The 13,038-nt window shown below is 38.7% G+C and overlaps 1 protein-coding gene across 1 annotated transcript in view; it reads right to left on the bottom strand.

The window, feature by feature from the left end:
• The window catches only part of LOC132817060 (inactive dipeptidyl peptidase 10-like), a 924,305-nt gene that overhangs the window by 696,574 nt on the left and 214,693 nt on the right, over positions 1 to 13,038 (bottom strand). The window contains exon 3 of the mRNA XM_060827148.1: positions 8,471 to 8,566. Within this exon, the coding sequence (XP_060683131.1) occupies positions 8,471 to 8,566 (96 nt within the window). The remainder of the gene's footprint in view (positions 1 to 8,470; positions 8,567 to 13,038) is intronic.

The following is a 13,038-nucleotide window of genomic DNA, read 5'->3' as shown; positions in this document are numbered from 1 at the left end:
TCACATACATTATGTTTACCACATAAGCTGCTGACAAATCTTTCAGCCCTGACTTTGATATAGCACAGACCAATAAAGTGATATGTCCACCGTCTATCTGACTGATTGATAGATTGCTCAGTGCACTGCACCATCACAAGCTGGCGCACATCTTTATCTTAGTGTTAAAAATAAATTAAACAGTAGAGACTGGTAGCTTGGAGCCGAGCACTCAAGATCTTATGCGCTAAGAGAGGAATATCGTCCAGACAGACTGTCAGCCTCTAACTAAGTCCGAAGCACCACTGTACTCTTCCATGAATGAATAAAAGAAAATCAAAGACTGCCAAGGAAGCAAGCAAATATCATAACATGTGCATTCATGTCAGTGCAAAAGCATTGTGCATAGATGATTCAGATCTGTGGATCCCTGCAAGCAAAATTACCTGGAAGATATATCCTTTCCTGAGCTCCAAAATGTTTTGAAATATGGTTAAGTTGACCTGAGAGTAGACATGCTGAGAAGATGAGGCTGCTAATTTACTGAGGGCAAGTTGTGCAGATAAAGAGTCAAAGAGGGCATTGGACAGGGAGTTTAGTTGGATGTTGCGCAGAAGGAACAGCTGCATGATGGTCAGGACAGCCATATGGCAGCAGGTGTGGGGTACACACTGTTTGTCTGACTGTTTTGGTGCTATTTATTTTCTCACTGAGGGGAGGGGAATCAGAAGTGGGAGGTGAGATAATGACGGGTTGTGAATCAGTGCAATTCTTTACTTCAGATTGATGTAGAGAGTGAATTACAGAGTATATTCAAGGCTGGGATACAGGGGATCAAGGTTTCTGGGGAAAAGGAGAAGGTGAAGACGGCAGATGCTCAAGAATCAGATTTGAAATGTGTGGTGCTGTAAAAGCGCAGCAGGTCAGGCAGTATCTGAGGAGCAGGAGAGTTGGCATTTCAGGCATAAGCCCTTCACCAGGAATATGGGGGAAAGGCAGGAAATTGGAGTTGAGTATTAACATATCAGACATGACCTCATTGAATGATGGAGTGGACTCGATGGGCTGAATTACCAACATCTCATCCAATACCTTCTAGTCAGTGGGGCGAGATGGAAACACATGAAAAGAAGGAGCTTAAGAATAAAATTCTGAAATTACCAGTAAAAGGTTTGAGGGGAAATTGTGTGATTTTTGTTTCTTGATTTCTTTTTTTCATTCTTGTCATTGCTCTCATCAAGGAGGTGGACATTCTGTAGTGTAACATCTTTTGAACTGATCAATTGTGAAATTTAAAGCTTTTAAATGTCAGCGAGGTAAATTTTCATCTTATTGCCCTATAAGACTAAGATTCTGGATATGTCATCCATACTAGAAGTCACCCAATTTTAGTTTTCGTTAAAATAGGCACATTTACAATGTCAGTTTATCACTCAGGTGACAAGTTGAAAATCAACTCAATTATTTCCTCCAGATGAAATTCCAAAATAAATACTGCAAAAGATCTGATTCATTTTATTTTTTAGAAAGAAAAGATGATTAGGCTGATTCTACATGGAAAATGGTCAAAATTCTAATCCAGTACATGTGAAGCACATGCAAATTTCAAGCAAATTGACCTTGAACAACATTAGTTTTCACAAGGGTTTTCTTGTTTGAGGAAAGAAATGCTTTAATACCTCAATGACATTCATAGATCTCCACATCTATCAATGATGATTGATAAGGAAGTGGATGAACTCTACAAGTACATGTCTTAGTCTGATTGATGAATTCAACTGAAACGTCACTTACCTGCAACTAATTGGAGGTTGTGAAAAAGTGAAAGTAAAGCTGGTTCAAATACTATGGTTTGTGCAAAGAGTTTAACTGATACAGGTGGCTGTATTGTTGAAAGGAGTTTATGACTCTGTTATCATATCTGCATCCCAGGAAGGAGGGACGTTTACTCAGTTGAGCTACTTGTAAGATTGTAGTTACTAATACAAATGATAGTCAATGATTAAACTGCATTGGCAGCTATCAACTCAGCTGTTCTCATAAAAAACTGCAGATTTTGATAATTGACACAATTAATACTGATCACTTACTAATGTTAAATTGAACTCTGTGTGTAACTTTGGTGATTCATGTTAAATAACTATCGGTCACTTGCTTTTAAATCTTTTACATAACTGACTAAAATATTATATAAATAAAAACATCATGTACTTCACGTTTGTAAAGTTATGACATTACAAACAATAAACACTCTGTGGGTAATGATCAGTTTTTTAAAGTCCATTCTTGATGCTTCAACAAGAAGTAATAACTGCAAATAGTAGCACTGTGTTAAGCATCAGGTGGCAGCAATGGTGTGAAGATATTGCCACTGCACTTGAAATCCAGACACTCAAGTTTGAATCCCTCCATTGGAAATCTGAAAGTAACAATCAGCTGACAACTGTGCAACCATTTAGAGTCATAGAGTCATAGAGATGCACAGCATGGAAACAGACTCCTCGGTCCAACCCGTCCACACCGACCAGACATCCCAAACCAATCTAGTCCCACCTGCCAGCATCCGGCCTATATCCCTCCAAACCCTTCCTATTCATATACCCATCCAAATGCCTCTTGAATGTTACAATTGTACCAGCCTCCATCACATCCTCTGGCAACTCATTCCATACACATGCCACCCTCTGCATGATAAAGTTGCTCCTTAGGTCTCTTTTATATCTTTCCCCTCTCATCCTAAACATGTTGTAAAGTCTCACCTGGTTCACTTAATAACTTTGGGGTTTTTTGAGAGGCAGTGGTGGTGTCCCTACCTCTGAGCCAGGAAACCCAGGTTCAAGTCAAATAACATCACCAAACAGGTTGATTAGAAGATATCTAGCATTGTAGTAATGTGACTGGGTTCATAATCTAGACACCCAGGATAATGGTTCACATTCCATCATGGCAGCTGGTTCAATTTAAATTCAATTAACAAATTTGGAATATAAAGTTAGTCTCAGTAATGATGATTGTGACAACTGTCTGTGACTATCACATAAAATAACTGTTTCACAAATACCCTTGGGGGTGTGGGGGAACAGAAATGTGCTATCCTTATAGTCTTCCTGAGCAGTGTGATTCATTTTTAACTGGCATTCAGAATAGCTGACCAAGGCATGTAGTTCAAGGAGAATTAGGGATGGGTAATGAATGCTGGTTTTGCTAGCAAAAGCAAAAAGCTTCTACAGATATGTAAAAAGAGAATTATTAAAGTAAGTGTGGGTGCCTCAGCTGACACAATCTGGAGAACTGGTAATAGGGACAGAGAAATGGCAGATATTTTAAATTAATAATTTGTATTGGTCTTCGCTGTAGAGAATAACAGATAAGCCATATACTAACGGGAGGAAATAACTTATGTCAGTATTTATCACAACTAACAAAGTATTTCACAAAAAAACTCAAAAAAACTGCAGATGCTGGAAATCAGAAACAAAAACAGAAATTGCCGGAAAAAACTCAACAGTTCTGGCAGCATCTGTGGAGGGAAAGCAGAGTTAACATTTTGGTTTCAGTGAACTTTTTTCAGAAATGGTGTTTGACAAAATTATTTGACAAAATAATGGAATTAAAAGCAGACTAATCACCAGGACCTGATGACCTGCATCCAAGGGCTTTAATGGAAGTGGCTTCAGAGAGAGTGGAGGCATTGGTAAAAATATTCCAGAATTTTGGGAGGTTTCCAGAGGATTGGAAAACTGATACTGTGATGCCCATGAAGTTTCGTGATATCCAGTCAAACAGGGAAAAAGGAATCTCCTGCAGCTGAATCAGTACTGTTCCATGTTGGTCATCAATTGGAGGAAGCACTGAGGGTGGCAAGGTCACTTTGGGTGGAGAACTTCAATGTCCATCACCAAGAGTGCCTCAAGTAGCACTAGAACTGAATGAGTTGATTCATTCATGAGTTGGGTCTGCATCAAATGGTGAGGAAACCAACAAGATAAAAAAAAATTGATCTCATCCTTTCTAATTTGCTGGCTGCCGATGCATCTATCCTTGACAGTACTGGTTAGAGTGACTACCACACAGAAATTGTACAGACAAAGTCTTGTGTTCACATTGAGAATATCCTATAATGCATTGTGTAGTACCAACAATCTGTTACGTTGGATATACTTTGAACAGATCTAACAACTCAATACTTAAAAATCACACAACACCAGGTTATAGTCCAACAGGTTTAATTGGAAGCACACTAGCTTTCGGAGCGATGCTCCTTCATCAGGTGATTGTGGAGGGCTCGATCGTAACATAGAATTTATAGCAAAATTTGCAGTGTGATGTAACTGAAATTATTCATTGAAAAATTGATTGTCTGTTAAGCCTTTCATCAATCAATTTTTCAATGTATAATTTCAGTAACATCACACTGCAAATTTTTGCTATAAATTCTGTGTTATGATCGAGCCCTCCACAATCACCTGATGAAGGAGCGTCGCTCCTAAAGCTAGTGTGCTTCCAATTAAACCTGTTGGACTATGATCTGGTGTTGTGTGATTTTTAACTTTGTACACCCCAGTCCAACACTGGCATCTCCAAATCATAACTCAATACTTAGCATTCATAAGTTGTTGTGGACTATCAGTTACAGGAGAATTGTACTCCCACACAATTTACCATATCTGTCATTCTATAATTAAGAGCAAGCTAAGTGATCAACCCTAATTCAATAAAAGGTGCAGGATGGCATGCCAGAAGCAGCACAAGTCATATCTAAAATAAGGTATCAATTTGGTAAAAACCCTAAAATGGAACCACTTGCTTGCCAAACTGCATAAACATTAAGTGACAGAGCGAAATAATTCTATTATGGATGGATCAGATTTAAGCTCTGCAATCATGTCATTTTCAGTCATAAACGGTGATGGAAAATTAAACAATTCATTGTTATTGATGACTCCACAAATATCCCTATCCTTAATAATCGGGAGGAGAAAGTGAGGACTGCAAATGCTGGAGATCAGAGTTGAAAAGTATTGTGCTGAAAAAGCACAGCCACTCAGGCAGCATCCAAGGAGCAGAACTTATGCTTGAAACGTCAACTCTTCTGTTCCTCGGATGCTGCCTGACCTTTCAACTCAACAACTGGGGAGCTAAGCACCTCAGCGTAAAAGGTAGGACTGAAATACTTATAACACTTTTCAACTAGAAGTGTCCTGCGGAGGATCCATCTTGGTCTCTTCCAGAAGTCCCCCAGCATCACTGATGTTAATTTTAAACCAATTCAATTTACTCCATGTGCTATCAAATAATGGTTGAAGGTGTTGGATACTGCAAAGTCCATGACAACATTCTTGCAACAGTCCTGAAGACGTGTGCTCCAGAACATACAGCACCCCTGGCCAAGCTATTATAATACAGCATTGATATTGGGATCATAGTAGGTACAAAAGATACTTTACTCTTCACCATATCAAAAGGGTTGTCATTTGGCCTTTGTTACCTTGCCATAGGTCTTCCAATTCTCCCAGATAATGCTGAATTTGGAAAAAAAAATTCAGGATAATTTCAGGCTTTAAACTATTACATTCACCAGTAATTGGCGAAGGTTTCTTAATACTAAGACCAATGTCTTGATATAAGCTTTAAGCAGCTTACAGGTATTTATGGAACTGTTATTGAAAAGCAAACAGAAAGAAAAGCTATTGTTTTGGCATTAGTGCAGTAGACCAGCTCATGAACAAAGTCATATTGTCTCGATCTGAAGTTAATGCAGTTATAAGACAAACGAGAAGTCGGTCTAGTCACAATGTTGTCATGCTCACAGAAATCTTTTTATCCACTGAAGCGTGATGATGAGCCGAAAATGGGCTCACAATATTCAATGAGCTTACTGTAAAGGCTGAGCTTTGTAACCATTAAACTGAAATGTTTTGGATGAGAAGCAATCAATAGGCTATTACAGATGGTTTGCATTAAATTGTCACTTATCTCAAATTAAAAATTTGGAGAAGCTGACAAAAATAAAACAGTCAAGTGCACTTGATCAGATGGGATTGCCAGCTGGAAAGACAGCTATCAATGTACACTGGAGAAAATACAATTACAATACATGTACCTGATGATAAACTGTACTGGCATTGAGTGGGACCTTTACTGCCATATGAAAGAGAATTTTCAGGTCTGCCTATCATTCTTTACTTACAAAAGCCAAACAACAGACTGAGTCTTTCAAACTTCTTTGCAATTTCTCAGCAGAGCATGTGTGTATGAAATGGAGCTTTTCCTAATACCAGACTCGCATTACTTTCTTGAAACTTCAGACATTTTAAAGCTCTTCACAGCCAATGAAATACTTCCTGATTGTAGTCAAGTTGGTTATGGAGGGAAGCATAGCTGTCACATTGCAAACAGCAAGGTTTTAGAAACGGCAATGATTAGATGGCTGTTTTGATAATGTTTATTGAGCAATAAATGTCACTAAGTCTCTGTGGGGAATTTTTAAAAAAGCAAAGAACTGTGAATACTAGAGATCCAAAACAAACAAAAACAAAAATTTCTAGAGAAACTCAGCAGGTCTGGCAGCATGGCTGGAGAGAAAACAGAGTTAATGTTTTGAGTCCAGAGACCCTTCTTCAGATCTTCCAATGGGAAATCTCATGTTGTTCCATGAAATATACTATAGCATCTTATAGGCTCATTTGAGAGGTATATAGGGTGTCATTTAACTTCTTAACTGAAATATAGAACTGCTGACAATGGAGCATTTGCTAAAGGTGTTGGTATAATAATGTGCTGAAATCTCTGAAATAGGATTTAAACTCTCAACTTATGATTTAGAAACAAGAATACAAACACTAAAATAAAGATAATAATTGCCAATGGGTATATGATCATCAAGCTTGATTATAAATTCTTTTCCTGTTTTGCAACAAGATAGCCCTTCCTGATGTAGAGGTCCAGCCCAAAATGTCGATTTTCCTGCTCCTCAGATGCTGCTTGACCTGCTGTGCTTTTCCAGCAAATACTCCTAACTTTGATCTCCAACATCTGCAGACCTCGCTGTCTCCTGCATGTAAAAAATATTCTAACATTCTTCTTCCAAACATGTTGTACAACAATAGAAACCATATGTAAAAATACATTGATGTAGTACTTTCAAATAGCTGTACATACAAAGTTAAATATTAGCAGAGAAATTTATTCTGATCAAAACCAAACCTTATGTATATATTTTCATAGCCTGTTCTTAAATACATCCTATGAATGATAATGGGTATGTGCTATTGAGAAGATTTGGAGCTCAGGTTGAGGTTCGGGTTGTAAGTTTGTTCACTGAGCTAGAAGGTTTGTTTTCAGACATTTCGTCACCATACCAGGTAACATCATCAGTGAGCCTCTGGTGAAGCGCTGGTGTTATTTCCCATTTTCTAATCATGTGTCTTGGCTTCTTAAGGTGGGTAACATCATTTCTGGTTCTTTTTCCCAGAGGATGGTAGAAGGGGTCCAAATCGATGTGTTTATTGATGGAGTTCTAGTTAGAATGCCAGCCCTCTAGGAATTCCTGTGCACACACCAAATACTTAACGACAGAAGCAATCATCCCAACACCCATAAATGAAGCGGTATCAAGACATTATTGCAATGAGCCACAACACACTGCAGCACCCAGGAACCATGAACAGCCGAAGAAAAATACCTATACAGCGTATTCAGGAAGAACGGGTACCCAATAAACATAGTCTGCCTATTTCCCAATAACAAAGCCAAACAAACAGAGACAATGTGGCCAGAAACTCTAACCATATGACCTTACATCAAAGATATCTCTGAAATGACATCCAGACTACTCAGGTCCCTGGACATCATAGTAGCCCACAAACCTGCCAACACACTTAATCAGCGGCTAATGAACCTGAAGGACCCAATACAAGCAACCAGCAAAATGAATGTCATTTACAAAATACAATTGCAAGGACTGTAACAAACATTACATCTGACAAACAGGCAGACAAATAGCCACCAGGATACATGAATACCAACTAGGCACCAAACGACATAACCTACTATATCTACTATCCTTACATACTGATGAGGAAGGACACAACTTTGATCGGGACAACACATCCATCATAAGACAAACCAAACAGAGAGAAGCACAGGAATTCCTAGAAGACTGGTATTTTGCCTGGAACTTCATCAATAAACCCACTGATTTGGACCCCATCTACCATCCCGTGAGAAAAAAGAACTCTAAATGATATCACCCACTTTAAGAAACCAAGACACACAAATGGAAAGCAGGATACAACACCAGCGCTTTACGATAGGCTCACTGATGATTTTACCTAGAATGGTGACAAAATGTCTGCAAACAAATCTTCCACCTCAGCGAGCAAACTTACAACCTGATAATGGATATTTCATAAATTTGAACAACTGAAAAAACAGTTTTGTGAATAGCTTTAAAATGGACATTTTATGAGTAATTACTTTTAGTACATACCTTTGATCCATTTCACTTCTGGGTCATGTATAGTGAACTCTATTCTGAACAAGTCATCCAAGGATAGTCGAGCATCTGCTGTTTTTGAAGTATCATCTGAAATAAAACAAATATCCTGGTGATAAGTTACATTTCTATAATATATAACATATAGAACTGGCCAAGTAAACAGTATGTAATTTTTAATTTATTTCCCCGTAACTTCAGGTATTCATTTGGGATAATATTTTCTATCATCTACAATATTTATGCAAAATGAAAATGGAGTTTCACCTGATTGTCTAAACATATATTACATTTATATCTGTGTTTTTAAAAAAATATTCTGAAGGATATCAATTCTGATGGTGGCCTGGGTTTTTTTTTATCAAATCCTTTTCTTGCTTCCAACGAGTAACGTTTATTGTAAGAATGCTAGAAGAACTAAAGGCACCTGTGCAATTAGCTTAAAGATTTAGCTTTCAGTCATTCACAGGTTAGTGTAAATATTTTAAATAATAGGGTCCACATACAAAGCAATCCTCATGATTTCCTCATATTGTATAAGACTTTATTAACTATTATTATGCATCAGTTCAAATCTCCTTTAAACACAAACAATGAGTGAGCCTAGACCCTGACTTTTATCTTATTTAAAGGTAAGTATAAGGTGCTTTGTTCCAAGTGTAATTTGATTAGTTACACTACTTGACTTTACACAAAACACAATTTATTACCACCTTATGGTTAAAATACAGAAAAAAGAAAGAAGAATTTGTATAACTTCAACTCTGTTGAAAAACTCTGTTGCGAAAACTTAACAGAGTAATAGATTATCTAACTATTAAACAACAATTCTTCCAATATAGTAGCAACTTATAAACACATTCTTGGCAAAGGCAAATTCAGTAAAATTGATTGTCTCACATGCAATATTTTTTCAGTCCAGGAGAAAAGAATACCAAGAGAAATTTCTGTTGGAGAGAGGGGTATGGCAGCTTCCACAACCAAGTTCAAAATCCCAACATCTGCTGGAGGCTAAACTAAAACTCTAGTTCTGAGGGACCTAAAGCCACCCATTCATGAAGCATCTATTGTTCTAACTTAAAAAAAAGCAGGGCCTCACATGCAGTTTACTTTTTTGGCCTGGTAGATACAGCTCTGTACGTATGACTCAAAATCTCTTTTCAAAGAAGAAACACAGAAAATACACCTCTTAAAACAATCATTTTATCATACTATTCAGAATGCATTTCCTACACACCAGTGAGATAAAATAATTTGGATGGCACTTTATTTTATTTCTTATATCCTTATTTAGTCAAAAATGTGATCCCAAGCAGCCTGTGGCTTATTATTTCAAACCTCACTCTTCTTTTTGTCTTCAACACTCTTCTACCTGAGACCAATATATGTTTAAGAAACAGTTTCTGACATTTGATTTGTAGTAAGAACATATAACATAAATTCTATCAGGAGTTATCATTTTCCAATTTCTGTATAGAGATGGGATGCTGGAGATGTTTCAAGCAGAAGGGTTATCTGTGTGGAGAAAAAAGGTTTGTGGAGAGTCCTGGTGTGAATTGTTCAATCACATCAGTTTGGGAAAGGGAAAACTGCATGCAGAATACTGGCCAATATTTTTTCATGCTCACAATTGTTTCCAGTCTAATATCAAATTTACTGCAGTATTTTTTTCATTATATTTATCACAGTTTCCATGGCTTCAGTCATTTGGTCTCTCTTTTTGTTTTGTATTACCTTAAAGAGATGATTAGATTAGATTAGACTTACAGTGTGGAAACAGGCCCTTCGGCCCAACAAGTCCACACCGACCCGCCGAAGCGCAACCCACCCATACCCCTACATTTACCCCTTACCTAACACTACGGGCAATTTAGCTTGGCCAATTCACCTGACCCGCACATCTTTGGACTGTGGGAGGAAACCGGAGCACCCGGAGGAAACACCCACGCAGACACGGGGAGAACGTGCAAACTCCACGGCCCAAGTGTGTAGGCGAGGGAAGTGTAGTAAGGCGTTTGATAAAGTCCTGCATGCAAGATTGATCAAGAAGATAAAACCAGGGCAATTTGTCAAATTAGAGTCACACAGATGTACAGCACAAAAACAGACCCTTCCAGCCAACTTGCCCATGCCAACCAGATATCCAAAATTAATCTAGTCCCATTTGCCAGAAATTAGTCCATACCCCTCTAAATTCTTCCAATTCAAGTATCTATTGGAATGCCTTTTAAATGTTGTAATTGTACCACAAACTCTGGCAGTTTGTTTCATACACACATGAAAAGGTTGCCCTTTCGGCCCCTTTTAAATCTTTACCCTCTCACCTTAAATCTATGCCCATTAGTTTTGAACTTCCTCACCACAGGATAAAAAGCTTGACTATTCACCCTATCAATGCCCCTCATGATTATATAAACCTCTAAAAGGTCACCCCTTCAAAGGCTAAGGGGAAAAACAGCCACAGCCTATTCAGCCTCTCCCTGTAGCTCAAATCATCCAACCCTGACAACATTCTCGTAATTCTTGAAACATTCAAGTTTCACAACATCCTTCCTATAGCAAGGAGACCAGAATTGAACACAGCATTCCAGAAGTGGGCTAACCAATGTTCCATACAGACGCAACATGACCAGCTCAGATGCTCACTGCACTGAGCAATAAAGACCAGTATACCACATATCTTCTTCACTACCCTGTCGACCTGTGACTCCACTTTCAAGGAATTATGAACCTGTACTTCAAGATCTCTTCATTCTGTAACACTCCCCAGGACCTTACCATTAACAATGTAAGTCTAGCCCTGATTTATCGTTTCAAAGTGTAGCATCTGACATTTATCTTGATAGCCATTAATCATGGTCCTATTGTATTTTTCAGGTAACCTTCTTCACTGTCCATTATACCACCAACTTAGGTGTCTTCTGCAAATTTACTTACCATAGGCTGAAGGTTAGGGTTGAATCCAAAATTGGCTTAATGGTAGGAGGTAGAAGGTAATGGTCAATGTTCCTTTTGTGACTGGAAACCTGGGTCCAGTAACACACTGGAAGATTTGGGTCGCTATCTGTTTACAGTGAACGTTAAATGATCTATATAAATGTAGAAGGATGATCGGTAACTTTTCAGGTGAAAAGATTTGGTGCTGTGGTAAATGGATGAAAGCACAATATAGATGAGTTGGTCAAATGGACTGAATAGTGGCAAATAATTTAATCCTGAAAAGCAGGATGTGAAGCATTTAAGGGGACTAACAAGGCAAGAGAGTACACAATAAATGGTAGAATCTTTGTATGTACAGAGGAATCTGAATGTGCATGGCCACAGTTCCTTGAAGGAAGCAGGGCCAGTGAATCAGGTAGTTAAAAATGCATTACAAGTCAACAAAGATTTCATGGTCAACATTAGACTCAATTTCATACTTCTATTAGAATCAAATTCCACCAAGTGCCATGGCAGGATTCAAACTCAAATCCCCAGAACATTACCTGGATCTCTGGTTTAATAGTTCAATGATAATACCACTAGGCTATTGCATTCCCTGATATTTGTTCTCATTAGTTGATGTATTGAGTACAAGTGGATAAAGAGTAGAGCTGGGAAAACCACAGCAGGTCAAGCAGCAGAGGAGAAGGGGACTCCATGTTTCAGGTGGGAACGTTTCATCAGTCTCAGAGGAGATGGTTTCATTGGGGATGGAGCAGGCAGAGATGATTGACTGACTGGGGCAGTCAGGTTTATGAATTTTAGGGCGAAGATAGAAATGGGCGGTTTGGGAATGGAGAACTATGAAGTTGGAGGCTGTGGATGGGAGATCTCCCAATGTGATGAGATTGTGGACTATCTTGGAGATGATGGTTTCATGTTGACAGGTCAGGTTGTGATTGAGGTGGCGGTAGAAAGAGGTATCAGTGAGTTAGTTTGTGGGTTCAGAGGTCGGTGCGCCAAACTATCACCATGCTCCCTTGTCAGGTGGTTTGATGGTAATATTGGGGTTGAAGTGGAGGGAACAGAGGGCTACATGTTCAGAAGAGGAGAGTTTGGAGTGGGTGAGAGGAAGTGGAGAGATTCAGGCAGTTGGTGTCATGATGGCAGTTGGACATGAAGAGGTCAAGGAAGGGTAGGATGTCAGTACAAAACTGCTGGTTATAATGGAGCTGATTAGCTAAGGCACAGCTTGAGTACTGTATGTATTTTGGTTAACCACACTGCAGGAAGAATGTGACAGCTTTAGAGAAGGTGCAGAGGAGCTTCACCGGCATGCTGCCTGGGTTGGAGTGTCTTAGCTATGAAGAGAGGCTAGATAGGGTGGAGTAATTTTCCTTTGAGATGAGGGGTGACCAGATTGAGATGTCGAAATTATGAGGGACAGAGATAGGTAGATAGTGAGAAACATTTTACTTAATGCAGCGTCAGGGGCAATGATTTCAGGTGAGGGAGCAGAACGTTTAGAAGGGGATTTAAGGAAAAGTATTTCCATCCAGAGAGTTATGAATATCTGGAACTGTTTGTCTGAAGGGGTGAAAGTGAGGACTGCAGATTCTGGAAATCAGAGTCTAGATTAG

This window comes from Hemiscyllium ocellatum, chromosome 7, assembly GCF_020745735.1.
Source record: "Hemiscyllium ocellatum isolate sHemOce1 chromosome 7, sHemOce1.pat.X.cur, whole genome shotgun sequence".
Classification (NCBI taxonomy): Eukaryota; Metazoa; Chordata; class Chondrichthyes; order Orectolobiformes; family Hemiscylliidae; genus Hemiscyllium; species Hemiscyllium ocellatum.
The sequence above is the reverse complement of the archived record's forward strand: the minus strand, read 5'-3'. Positions and strand labels throughout refer to the sequence as shown.